Here is a 12,156-nt window from a genome sequence, read left to right on the forward strand (position 1 = left end):
CCAAGTAAAGGATAATCGGGTACACGGAAATAGATAGTGGTGCAGCTCTATAGTCTAATGTAGAAAACTCACAGTCATCTGATGCATCGAGTTTCATAACAATGCAACATGGAAAGAGTGGGTTGTAGAGTAAGATGGACTGCTGTTCTATAGCTCATCCTTTTCCTCGACGTCGACGTCGTCTCTTGAGATGCTCTTCGCCTCGAAGGCATCTCCTTTCTTTGCAACCCTTCGCAGTCGAAAGACTCGCGCAGCGTGACTCTTTACGTCCGCTTTGAGTAACCCTCCGGCTTTGGCTACGCCAATCTTCTCGCCGAATAGTCGTGGATCTTCTTGCGCAAGACCAGTAGCGTAAGGAATTTCGGTGGCGTTGTACCAATTCGACTTTGAGAGTACTGCTTGCTTCTCTGAACTTGTCTTTGCCGCAAGGATCTGTTCAGCTGTCTTCTCAGGCATGCGGTGCGCCCAAAGATCATGAATGTCCCAGTCGTACTTGTTATGTGGTGCTGAGCCTCCAGGTCCATAGGGAATGAAAATCTCCGCAAGTGAGACACTCATCTCAGTGTCTTTTCCACCAGCATTTAGAAGAATCACAACTTCGTCGCCATTGTGCAAATGTCCAGCCCATACGTGCGTCTCGCCGACGCCCCATTCGTCTTTGGCGACACCCTCGGTATCGCGTCGGACTCGCGTTACACTTCTACCATGAGGGTCCTGGCTCAGCGCGATGATAGCCGGATTGTTGATAATGGTAAGCGCAGAAGCTGGCATATCACGCAGGTCGTTGCCAAGGAACAATGGAGATTTGAGAGCTGCCCAAAGCGCAAAGTGTGCTTTGTACTCTTCGTCGGTCATACCACCCTGTCCGACTTCGAGCATGTCGAGGTCACTCCAACCGCCAGGAATGCTGCGATCTGCAAATGGCGCGACCTTGTTAAGAATAAACAGTACCGAGCAGTGAGTGCCAGGTGCTACACAGTTGACATCACCTGGCGCCACGGTATTGCAGCCGCAGAGATCGTCGGGGCGTGTAAATGAATCATAGATATCGCCTGTGATGCGCCAAGAGTTTGAGATGGACATTCCCCACTATCGTCAAAAATTAGTATACGCTCATTTTAGCACTAAGCACGCAACAATGACATGTATCTTACCGTATGAACCAGGTCTTCACCCCAATTACACAAGTTGAATAAGATGTTTCGTCCCGTCGCTTTCAAGGCATCTGCCATAGTCTTGAAACGATTGAATGATACCGACGGAGTACCAACGCGGCCCATGTGATAGCAGCTGTCATACTTCAGCATGTCTACTCCCCATCCAGCGAAGCTCTTTGCGTCATCAATTTCGTGGTCGAGCGACCCAGCTATTTGGTTTTAGTGTGACAGCATGGGATGGGCGATGGAGCTGTCATACCGAATCTCGCGCAAGTCATTTCACCAGCACTGCTGTACATTCCAAACTTGAGATTGTGGTCATGGAGATGGTCCGAAATTGACTTTAAGCCATTGGGAAACTTGTCCAATGCTGGTTGAAGTTTTCCATCCTTGTCGCGTCCCTTGGGATTTTGCCAGCAATCATCTAAGACAACATAGTTATAACCCAGGTCTCGCAGACCCAAGTCAATGATCTGGGCCGAGGTTGTGAGAAGCAGGTTTTCGGAAACATCGCATCCAAAAGCGTTCCAGTTGTTCTTTTAAGATCAGCAAGCGAATCGGGCAATTGGCAGAAACATCGTACCCAACCCATTGGCGGTGTAATAGCAAGGCCATTGTTTACGGCAGCTGCGACGTTGGCTAGAGCCGTGACGACGAGGATGCTGTTATGTGAGGGAGGCATGTTGGAGAATCGGTATTGTCTCTCCAACAACGTAGACTAGAGTAGCAAGTTGAGCAGACTTAAATGGCTACACCTCCCCTCAGTGAACGCGAATCTTTCTACTAGATTACCGAAGTTGAAACTCCGATGTGGGGGTGCTCCGCACGTGTCTGAGGAAAACTGATGGGTTTTCCGCCGCTAACATTGCCCAAGGATTTCATCCCGCCTTTCGTATCGATTGGATCCTGGGACCTAGACTTGGCTCAAATCTATACCATTATCATACCGAATATGTGGTAGAGGAAATCTTCTTCGTCTTTATAGAGATAGACCTGAGTAGCAAGAGAGCGGCGACTGCTTGCTCAATGCCAGCAGCGCCTCGTATTCAGGATCGTGGTCTCTCGGTTCAAGCTCCATGTGAGGGGCAAACTGGACTAGAAAGCGTAACAGCCACCGATCGAGTACAAAACTAGTTTCTTTGCTTCGCAGACATGTCTGATGGAACGCTCGAAGACGACTCATAGCACCATCCACACTAGGCCAATATGCACGCAACCGGAGCAGGATCTCAAAGTTGCGCTCCAGTCTTGCTTTTGAAATGCGGATCTCTGCTTCGTCAGCGGAGAAGAGGAGGGTATGAATCTGCACAGTGGATGCAATGACAAGGACGTGTGACACTGCCGAGTACATGACTTCGCTACCAGGTGTCGCATGTGAACGATACACCAGCGAGCAAAGCCGCGCAGCATGCTGTTTGCATGCGTCTGCATATCGCCCATACTCTGCCGACGCCTCGGTCGACAAGGATAGAAACTGGTAATTCAGGAGTTGACCATAATGGTAGTATCCTAGATATACGGCCGCAAACATACGCCCATGGCCCCGTGAGGCAAAGTATTTGAAGTTGTCCGGTGTGTCACGCAAATGTGGTGGAAGGTTTTCGAGCCAGACGTCCAAGTCGCGCGACAACTCGCGCATACCTTTCTCCAGCGGCAAGCCTTCAAGGTGATCTGACACGCATGTGCGATTGAAATCAATGATCTTGGACAAGATCCTGTTAAGTTTCACCATCTCAGCCATGAGGGGAGAGGCTACAGAGGATGTCGGATCAATGCATCCATGTTCTGAATCGGTGCCCATAGACGAGAAAGGAAACTCGTCGACTGGCAGAGGCACCACGATATCAAATGGCATTATGCGCGGCAATCGGACTGCAGTTGAAGACCAAACATCGACCATACATATGGTCCACCATATCCTTATGTTTACTTCACGCTCTATCAGGCTGGCAACCGGACGGCTTGGCAGATCGAGGGCCAGACACATGCGCCCAGCCATACTGTAATAGATATTCTCGACATCGGTCTGGCCGTTAGCGGCAGCGTACGCGCCTAGGAGTAGGCAGACTTGAACGGTGGTGGGGTGCAGATGACGGATGTTAAGCAATTCCTCACTTCGTATCCGGTAACGTTCGCCCCGTTCCCTCGGGTCTGTTCCATGGAATACTTGGTTGGTTGAGAATCGTGCCGAGAGAGCGAACATGGCAAGAAGCACAATTGCCGGGACTCGGTCATGCATGACATCTTGGAGGAAGGATACGCGATGGTAGATGGAGTGGAACTGATCGTGGATGTAGTCGAAATACAAATCGACTAGCTCTCGTCTCAGTGCAAGGGGTGGCAGGTCTGGTTCGGCGTGCCTTGTGGTTGCTGGAGTTGCATCCTGGTTCTGGGGATGCTGTGGAGGCGAATTGAGCGATTGCAGCCTAGCCTTGCGCCTTGCATAGTACCCGCCTTCTGGTGGGCCTTGGATACACTGTTGGCCATGTGACGAACAGTACTCACACACCGCATCCACGCCGTGTGTCGGATAGATGCATTTGCGACGACGCGCCCTGTGACAGCATCAGCATGGATGTGTGTGGCTTGAAGACGCCGGTGTAGTTGGGGGCTTACCGGCAAACTGTACAGGCAGACGGTTTGCGCATAGCGTGTTAGAAGCAGCCAAGTCTGGCGAGCATCTCTGGGGTAAGGAAAGCGGAGAACTGACGGAAAAGTCGATGGTGTGAATGAAGACAGTGGCTGGCCACGACTCGCGACAACCTCGGAGCGGCTGAGGCCAGAACAGGAAACTGACCCGCCAAGGGCAAACACGTGCCATTCCCTCTGCTAGCGGCGGTTTACTGGCGGAAAAGTCTCTCCCCCTGGGCAAGTCTCGTCGCTGCTGCTCACTGGTCAGTTCACCCAGCGGAATGCTCCATCTTGTCCCCATGGGCACGTTGTATCAACATCTCCCCATGGTTTTCCCCGCAAGTAGATCTGGCCATGCCCCTCTTGGTCACTACCGAGAACCTGGGCCAACCACTTCCTCGGACTAGCCTTTTCTAGTGGCAGCACTCTGGCCCGACTCTTAACGCTTGTCGCTATGCTCTCGGCCGCTCTATATATCTACGCCTCGGCCCCATTCAAATATTCTTCTCACTCCAGTCTCCATCAACAACCCTCAATCCCCTGGGACAACTCTGTGTGTCTTGCCCGATCCTCGAGCTTGAACCACCATGGCTTCCAAGGAGAAGACCGAAGCCCAAGTGGCTGAGAATGTTGCCTCTCATGCCTCCAATCCCGCCGACGACACCAGCGCGGCCATCAGTAATGAGCAAAATATGACCGTTCGCCAGGCCCTGCGCTTTTGGTCCAAGGCCATCGTCTTCTCTTTCATCATCTCGCTCTGTGTCGTCATGGAAGGATACGATACGAGCTTGATGAACAAGTTCTTCGCCTTCACTCCCTTTCGCAACCGGTTTGGCGACGAGGTCGACGTTGATGGCAACAAGCTGGTCTCTTCACGATGGCAGACTATCATTCTCAACGGAACTCAGGTACAGACCTCACTTCAACCATCGATATCATCAACTAACATGATCTGATAGGTTGGTTGCATCCTTGGTCTTATCATCAACGGTTATATCACAGAATGGATCGGATACAAGAAAACCATGATTGGCAGCATGGTCTTCATGATCGGCGCCATCTTCATTCCATTCTTCTCTACTGGTCTGGAAATGTTCCTTGTCGGTGGTATCATCCAGGGTCTCCCGTGGGGTGTTTTCCAGACACTTGCCATCTCGTATGCTGCGGATCTTTGTCCCATGCAACTCAGAGGTATGTGAACCAAACGCGCGGATCACAAGATAATACTGACTAGTACCAGGATACATGACGTCGTGGATCAACATGTGCTGGGTTATTGGTGGTCTTCTCTCCACTGGTATCCTCACTGGACTGATGAAGAACGCAACGCAGTGGGGCTACCGTGTTCCTTTTGCTCTCCAGTGGATCTGGCCGATTCCAATCATCGTAGCTACCCTCCTTGCACCCGAATCCCCATGGTGGCTCGTTAGGCAGGGCCGTATCGACGAGGCCAAAGACGCAATCCGCAAGATAACCACCCCTACCGAAGGCGTCAAGTTTGATCTAGATGCCCACGTTGAGATGATGATTGTCACCGATCAGTACGAAAAGCAGGTTGGAGCAGGAACCAACTACTGGCATTTGTTCCGCGGTAGTGACCTTCACCGAACTGAGGTTAGCGCCATGGCATTTATTACGCAAGCTTTATGTGGCGTTCCCTTCATGGGGTTTGGGACCCAGTTTATGCTCGGGGTTGGTCTTAGTCAAGACGATTCATTCCATCTCACCATTGGTCAGGATTGCTTGGGTTTAGTTGGTTGCTTCATCGCCTGGTGGATCATGACTCGTTTTGGCCGACGACCCATTTACCTTGTCGGTCTCACCTCTATCTTCCTCATTCTTTTGATTGTTGGATTCCTTGGCCTCGCACCGCAGTCGAACAAGAGTGCCGGTCTGGCCGGAGGTATTCTCATTATTCTCATGATTTTCTGCTTCCAGGTATGTTTTTTCTCAGTCTGGTTTTCTTCGTATACCCTCTAACATGACTAGCTTTCCCTCGGACCCATCTGCTATTCTCTCGCTGCCGAAATTCCTTCTTCTCGTCTCAGGGTAAAGACCGTCGCTCTTTCCCGCGCATCCTACAACTCTATTGTCTTCGTCACCAACACTATCATGCCCAAGATGGTTGGTAAGAATGACTGGAACTGGGGTGCCAAAGGCGGCTTCTTCTGGGCTGGCATTGCACTGCTCTTCATCGTCTGGGGTTACTTCCGTCTTCCTGAGCCCAAGGGCTTCACATACTCTGAGCTTGATGTCATGTTTGAGCACAGGGTTTCGGCTCGCAAGTTCACTCGTGAAGTAGCAGACTCCCTGAAGCCTGCTCTCAGGGACACTGCGATGCAGTTTGAGAAGCAGAACAACATTGAGCGAGTAGAGTCGCACGCATAAGTTAATGACTGCTTAAACCGTTACGATGTAATGTTGGTGATAGAGAAGAGGCCGCCATTCTTCTGTAGGTCTGTAGGTCTGTAGGTCTGTAGTTTAGCGGAATAATACCCTTAATCATTACGAATTCACTTCGAGATTTGCTAGTGAAAGAGTATCGAACCACGTGAATTTCCCATACGTATATCTTTACACAGACTACTCTGAATAGCGTACTCTAGACAAGCCTATAATACATTAGGACTAGGGCAAGATCGATGTTGCACATTCGCTAATGAAACGAGCCAATCAAATGTACTTGCAAAGAGACTCAAACAACGTGCATTTACCTATATCAAGACAGCACAAGCGCCCCACTTCGATCAATCTGAACAATGTAAGTGTACAAAAAGTAACCACTTGTCTCAAAGCTTTACACCTTTTCTCTCCCTAGCCAATAAATTCCACTATACCTCAAACCAGACACACGCGTCTGACTAAAACGCTCATCCACCCACCATTTTACTTTGAAAAGATAGCCAAATACCAGCTCCCTCCACAAGTCTGTGTCGTATCGCCCCCGCACTTGGTCTGGCAATGCTCATTACTAGCCAGGGTAGCAGGGACATGAAACGTATCAGCGCACCAGCACTCGCTGCCGTCCCCCAGACCATAATAGAGGTAATCCTTGCAGAAAGCCATGCAATTCTGCCCCGTCATCGCGGAATCGGAAGTCTTTTTTCCCCTCCCAACACGCGGTCTCTGCTCTCGGTGTAGCACCCTTGGTACCGGAAGTGGCGTGCTCGTCGCATGTTCTCTTCGGCGAGCATGGCATCGCACTTGGGTTGCTGTTGCTGTTTGAGAAGTAACTCGGCGTTTGCTGTGTTGAACTGGGCTGTCAAGAGGTCTTCGCGCGCTTTGCACGTTGTCGTTTGTTCATTGAGCTGGTTCATCAGCATTTCCTCGCGTGCATTGCAAGTTTTCGTTTGTTCGTTGAGATTGGCAATGGCTTCCTGCTCGCGTAAGAGGCATGCTTCCTTGTCCGCCTGCCAGTTGTTGGGAATCATCGGACCAGAAGAGCTCGGGGAGAGAGGCTGGTTGAAAGTGACGCCGTTGGTGCAGGAGCAGGCGCAATCGGGTACCTCGGAGGGGTTGGCGCATCCAAGGGATGGTGTTCCACCTGTTCGTTTTCACGTGTGAGCTTCACTTTCGGGGGTTAGGTATAGGATTTCTAGTTTACTTACCGTTTTAGCACTGGTACGAAGTACCGGCACTATATGCTGCTGTGTATAGAGTGGAAAGAAGGATGGCTAGAGAAGTCCGCATTTTGTATGTTTGTAATGATGTTTTGGTGGGATGGGAATGATAGATGTGATAGATAGTGCTTGTTCGTTCCATATGTACATTCTTATATTCGCTTTACTAAGCTATGATACACTTTGATTATCGATGAGTAAGGTGTCGTATGCCAAATCAATATAGCCTTGCATTGAGTGTTTTCATTTTCTAGTGGAAGCTTTGGACAGTTGGGAACATGTGCAGTCAAAAACCAATCAATGCATATATCCATCGAGATATCTTGGTTCAGTTCATCTAGAAACCTGGCGTCTCTTGATTTTCAGTCCTTCGCTACGTCATATTCTCATGTCTCTTCTGATTTCGTGGAGATTCCTGACCTTGCTCGGGTTGTACCCAATTTGCGTGATAAGACGTTCCGCCATAAACCCGCTAGGCGCGTACATGGCGGGCACTTTGTTTTTGAATAAGTTAAAATGCTTTTTAACAATGATGGGGAAGACTGATCTATTCGCTGTGCTATGCGTCGACAGGCTCGGCATCCAAGACCGTTGCACTATGGTAGCTTCCGATATATCTTGCTAATACCTTCTTTCACGGGAAATTCTAATAGATGATGGTCTCTGAGCACAAACGGAGAAATTATAGTTCCATAGGACATAATGGCCGACGGGTACGTAGAAGGGCTCTTTAACCGGCTAATAATATCCTGGTCCAAATTGATCCCTTGTTAATCACAGCATTGGTGTGTCCAACAAACTAACAAACTTATCGCACAGGTTCGTAATATTACAACCTGGCATCATCCATAAGCGATGTAGAGGCATACGATCCTGTGTACATTTGTGTTTCTAGTCAGTTCTATTTTGTGCCAAACTGAGGTCCAGAGGAAAGGCCTTCAGTACTATCTAAGTAAACTAACTTTTCCCTGTTACCCTCATTGACTTGGTCATCATGAGCTGATTTGCGGCTTTTAAAATAACCTAATACAGCCACCATTACACATCCTAGCCTAGATATTCAACAAAGCATTAGGAATCTTGGGTTATATTGCTCCACCTCTCATGGACATTAAGACAAGCGGGACGTACGTAAAGAAAAGTATCTCGACAATCACCTAAATACACTGTATATGGTAACTGGTAGCGGACAATCGAACAAATCTTATTGCGACAAGACAAATAGGTAGATGTAGATCCAGATGAAGTGAATCCTGTCAAAATATGACTACAACAACTTCGATAATAAATCCATGCATCCCATTCGTCTATTGCTCTATTCGCTCCCATCGTCTGTTGCGCCCGTATCTTTGAGGACTAAGATTATGTATTAGCGTCTGGTAGATGTTAGCGTGACGTCAATCATGCCGTGTGTGCTTCCCGCGTTTCTCCTTCCTTTTGACAGCGGCCCAACCCTTTTTCTCCGTCCGGCGCAAAATCTTTCTTATGCCTTGTAACGGCACATTTTGTGTCGTACCCTCACAACCTCTATCTATCATTTAACTTCTTTCGCTTTGGTTTATTTCCAACAAGGTGTGCCTCCAACCCGTGAATTTCGAGGTAAATGCCTCGGTAATTCATGGTATTGTTCAAGAACCCTAGCGTTTTGGTCGGCTGCATGGCATTCTTTTTCGAACTAAGTCAATCTGCGTGTGAACTCATATGGGTGCATGCAGCAAAAGTACGCTCGGGATCTACGGTCAATACCTCTTCTGCGCTAACAAGCTGTCTAAGAGCACCTGGTGGCGTAGTGATGAAGTTGGGGCGCTAGTCACGTTACACTAGACTGCTTCTTTTCTAGAGCATTAGCGCTGCTCTATACCCTTCTCTGACAATGGGTACTAGTCTCTTCATTTCTTTTGAATCGATATTACAGCGCAAAAAATCATTGTTTCGATGACTTTTCGTAAAGAACAAATGTTTTCGTAAGCCAATCCTGACATTCTGTGATAGGGCTTAAAACCCTTCGTTGGAGAAAAACTACTCCGAAAAGACAACGTTCAAGATAGAAGGATTTATATTGGTGATGTTTCGTGTATAAAAAGATCAACGAGTAATATCCAGCGTCTTTTGAGAACGAGAAATGTCAGGACAAAACGCTCTAGTCCCTACATCCCATTGTTATATAGCAATGCTGGCTTCTGAACTTCATCATGTGGCAATATTAAGACTGCCCAGTGAGCTACATTTGCATATTTTAAACAGCCTTATGGTAGTATAAAAATCATCAAGAAGGCTGAGGATGCATGGGTCAAAGTATAATAGGCTAGATAGCCTAAGATCTAATGCTTTACTATGCCTTGGGTAAGTAGCATAGCCGCAGCTGCGATCGGGCATGTTTGCCGACCCTGTAAGAAAGACGAACAGCTTTCCTGTCTTGTATCTTGCTTTCTACTTTTGGGAAAGGTGGGCCGCGTGTATAGTTGCATGCGAAATAGGACAGGATATGCCCAGTATACAAACACTTGGGACGGTCCGGTCACTGTAAGTGTTGAACCGCGTTAGTTGCCGTTAGATGATAATTGAGTCTGAATTTGTCCTACCAGACTTTCTCACATAATCACAATTACAGCATCGATATCCCGAGAGTAAGGCTCTTGGTAGGAAGTATGATGGCTTGGAAAGCTATCACTCGACACTGTCTAGCTTAGCATCCCAACACAATGCTTCCTCCGTCGTATGACTACAAACTCAATTGCATCAAGTTTAAGTTGAGCTCCCCGTTACTGGCAGGTCGGAACGCAACCTGCGGTCTTTTTTCTTTCCTTCTTTGAGCTAAGTAACGGTGAGCTCATACGCTAGACGTGACCCAGATGCAAAATCATAAAAGCAATGCAAGCACGTCGATCATACCTCCACTTAGCCTAGAGCTACATTGTGTCATGGTAATTGGACAAACTGATTAATAACCTAAAGCTGCTTAGAAACGAGAGGTAAATTTATATGTCTATTCAGTTCACCTTGCTCTAATTACCCATCTCTCTTCTTTCTCACAACGCTCGTCGTCTGTTCTTTCGTAGTGCTCACCGCACACGCTAGATTACTACATATCATGAGATACACACTACTTTCTGCGCTATCGGCTTTGGTCGCGGCATCGCCGACGTTCACAGCGACTGGCAACGACGTAGCTCCGCTTATATCATCAGGCTCAGCAGTTGTATTCCTTGAAATATGCATTGTTGTTTTACAGAAGGGTGTCAAATATCCTTCTCAGCACTATGATTGGCTTCAGAGCATACATATGAGATGTTTGGATTCATGGGATACTCTGGTCATTTCAGTGAAGAGACTTTCAAGTCAATCCAGCGCCACTCTGATGTATTTTGTATTCATAATTCTTCACTAGTACGCTTTACCAATGCCACAAATTCGCAGAACCTGTTCGATGGCGATGTTATGGTGCTTAGCCTCCAATTATTCTAATAACCAAGCCACTATAATTACACAACCAGACCAAAACACACTCAGTGTTTTCTAGTCCTATAGAGATATCTAAAATATTAGTAGATTAACTACGTCAAACGCAACTCTAAAGTCTACCTCGACAAAAGTGATCCTGAGATCAACGATGATCCATGCGACGAGCATATGATCCAGAGGAATGTTTCTTGGGGACTTGTTCGTATCTCACAGCGTAATGCTTTGGAGAGCGAAACGTGGAACAACCACTTATACGCCGCCGATGGTGGTGAGGGTGTTGACATCTACATCATAGATACTGGTACTAACATTGAGCATGTGGACTTTGAGGGCCGGGCTACACGACTCAAGCGAATTCTGGAGAATGAGCCTGAAGAAGATGTCCGTGGTCACGGCACACTGTTCTGGTACTCTTGTTGGCAAGAGACATGGGGTTGCCAAAAAGGCAAATCTCTATTTCCTTAATGTCTTTGGCAGTTCTGAAAAGCTCGCTCATCCAACATCATTCTAGCTATTCAATACACAGTTAAATGACATGAATTGGCTGTATAGAGCGGGAAGAAGGGCTTCAAGGGCAGTGTTTTCAATATGAGCTTAGGAGGTCCGGGTCCTGCTATCGATGTTGCTGTGCGTGCTGGCCTCCACTTCGCTGTCTCTGCTGGCAACGAAAATGTCGACGCGTGTACGCGGCATCCTGCTCGCTTCGACAATTTCATTACTGTCGGTGCATCGAATCTGCAAGATCAGCGTGCGGAATCCTCTAACCATGGCAAGTGTGTTGACATTTTTGCCCCTGGAGATCTGATTCTATCTACCTGGATTGGCCATAAGTACGCTACCAATCTCAGGTCAAGAACTTCTATGGCTTCCCCCCATATCGCTGGTCTTCTTGCCTACATGCTCTCTCTTCAGCCTGCCAAGAACTCTGCTTACTCTGGAGTTGATATCACACCTCAAAAGCCCAAGGCCAACTTACTCGCTGTTGATACTGTTGATGCTCTTGCACCTCTTCCCAGCGAAACCAAGAATGTCCTCTTGTGGAACGGAGGTGGTTGCTCCAACTTTGCTAAAAAATTATTGAGCATGGTGGCTACGTTGTTAAGAAACCCGGCAATGTGGATGGATCTAAGTCCAAGAGCACTGTGCTCTCTGTTTTAGAAGAAGATTTCAAGATGGGAACCATCAAGTGCCCTCCTACATTCGCGGACCTACAAGTTGTTTCGTCGATCGCGGTGTAGCTTATTTGTAACTTAGGTTCAGAAAAGAAAACAATCTGCGTTTACTGA

At 47.9% G+C, this 12,156-nt stretch overlaps 6 protein-coding genes across 6 annotated transcripts; 2 read left to right on the forward strand and 4 right to left on the reverse strand.

Annotated features, from left to right (window-relative positions):
• Positions 1-147: 147 nt before the first annotated feature.
• Positions 148-1,839, reverse strand: COCVIDRAFT_38626 (glycoside hydrolase family 27 protein; the record flags this gene model as incomplete). Its single annotated transcript, XM_014700097.1, has 4 exons — positions 148-1,089; positions 1,155-1,366; positions 1,417-1,693; positions 1,741-1,839. The coding sequence occupies 4 exons, from the start codon at positions 1,837-1,839 to the stop codon at positions 148-150; spliced, it is 1,530 nt and encodes a 509-aa protein (XP_014555583.1).
• A 297-nt stretch (positions 1,840-2,136) lies between these two features.
• On the reverse strand, positions 2,137-3,805 carry COCVIDRAFT_38627 (hypothetical protein; the record flags this gene model as incomplete). Its single annotated transcript, XM_014700098.1, has 2 exons — positions 2,137-3,712; positions 3,774-3,805. The coding sequence occupies 2 exons, from the start codon at positions 3,803-3,805 to the stop codon at positions 2,137-2,139; spliced, it is 1,608 nt and encodes a 535-aa protein (XP_014555584.1).
• A 570-nt stretch (positions 3,806-4,375) lies between these two features.
• Positions 4,376-6,176, forward strand: COCVIDRAFT_101840 (hypothetical protein; the record flags this gene model as incomplete). The annotated part of the gene is made up of 4 exons (XM_014700099.1): positions 4,376-4,696; positions 4,748-4,979; positions 5,029-5,726; positions 5,778-6,176. The coding sequence occupies 4 exons, from the start codon at positions 4,376-4,378 to the stop codon at positions 6,174-6,176; spliced, it is 1,650 nt and encodes a 549-aa protein (XP_014555585.1).
• Positions 6,177-6,674: 498 nt separating this feature from the next.
• On the reverse strand, positions 6,675-6,872 carry COCVIDRAFT_101889 (hypothetical protein; the record flags this gene model as incomplete). Its single annotated transcript, XM_014700100.1, has 1 exon — positions 6,675-6,872. One exon carries the CDS (start codon positions 6,870-6,872, stop codon positions 6,675-6,677), a length of 198 nt encoding a protein of 65 aa, XP_014555586.1.
• A 272-nt stretch (positions 6,873-7,144) lies between these two features.
• COCVIDRAFT_47475 (hypothetical protein) lies at positions 7,145-7,333 on the reverse strand (the record flags this gene model as incomplete). The annotated part of the gene is made up of 1 exon (XM_014700101.1): positions 7,145-7,333. A coding segment is annotated over one exon (189 nt), but the record flags the coding sequence as incomplete, so codon positions are not given.
• Positions 7,334-10,499: 3,166 nt separating this feature from the next.
• Positions 10,500-12,156, forward strand: COCVIDRAFT_38630 (hypothetical protein; the record flags this gene model as incomplete). The annotated part of the gene is made up of 5 exons (XM_014700102.1): positions 10,500-10,644; positions 10,683-10,768; positions 10,958-11,251; positions 11,423-11,918; positions 12,125-12,156. The coding sequence occupies 5 exons, from the start codon at positions 10,500-10,502 to the stop codon at positions 12,154-12,156; spliced, it is 1,053 nt and encodes a 350-aa protein (XP_014555588.1).

The sequence above is a fragment of the Bipolaris victoriae genome, assembly GCF_000527765.1.
Source record: "Bipolaris victoriae FI3 unplaced genomic scaffold scaffold_53, whole genome shotgun sequence".
Lineage (NCBI taxonomy): Eukaryota > Fungi > Ascomycota > Dothideomycetes > Pleosporales > Pleosporaceae > Bipolaris > Bipolaris victoriae.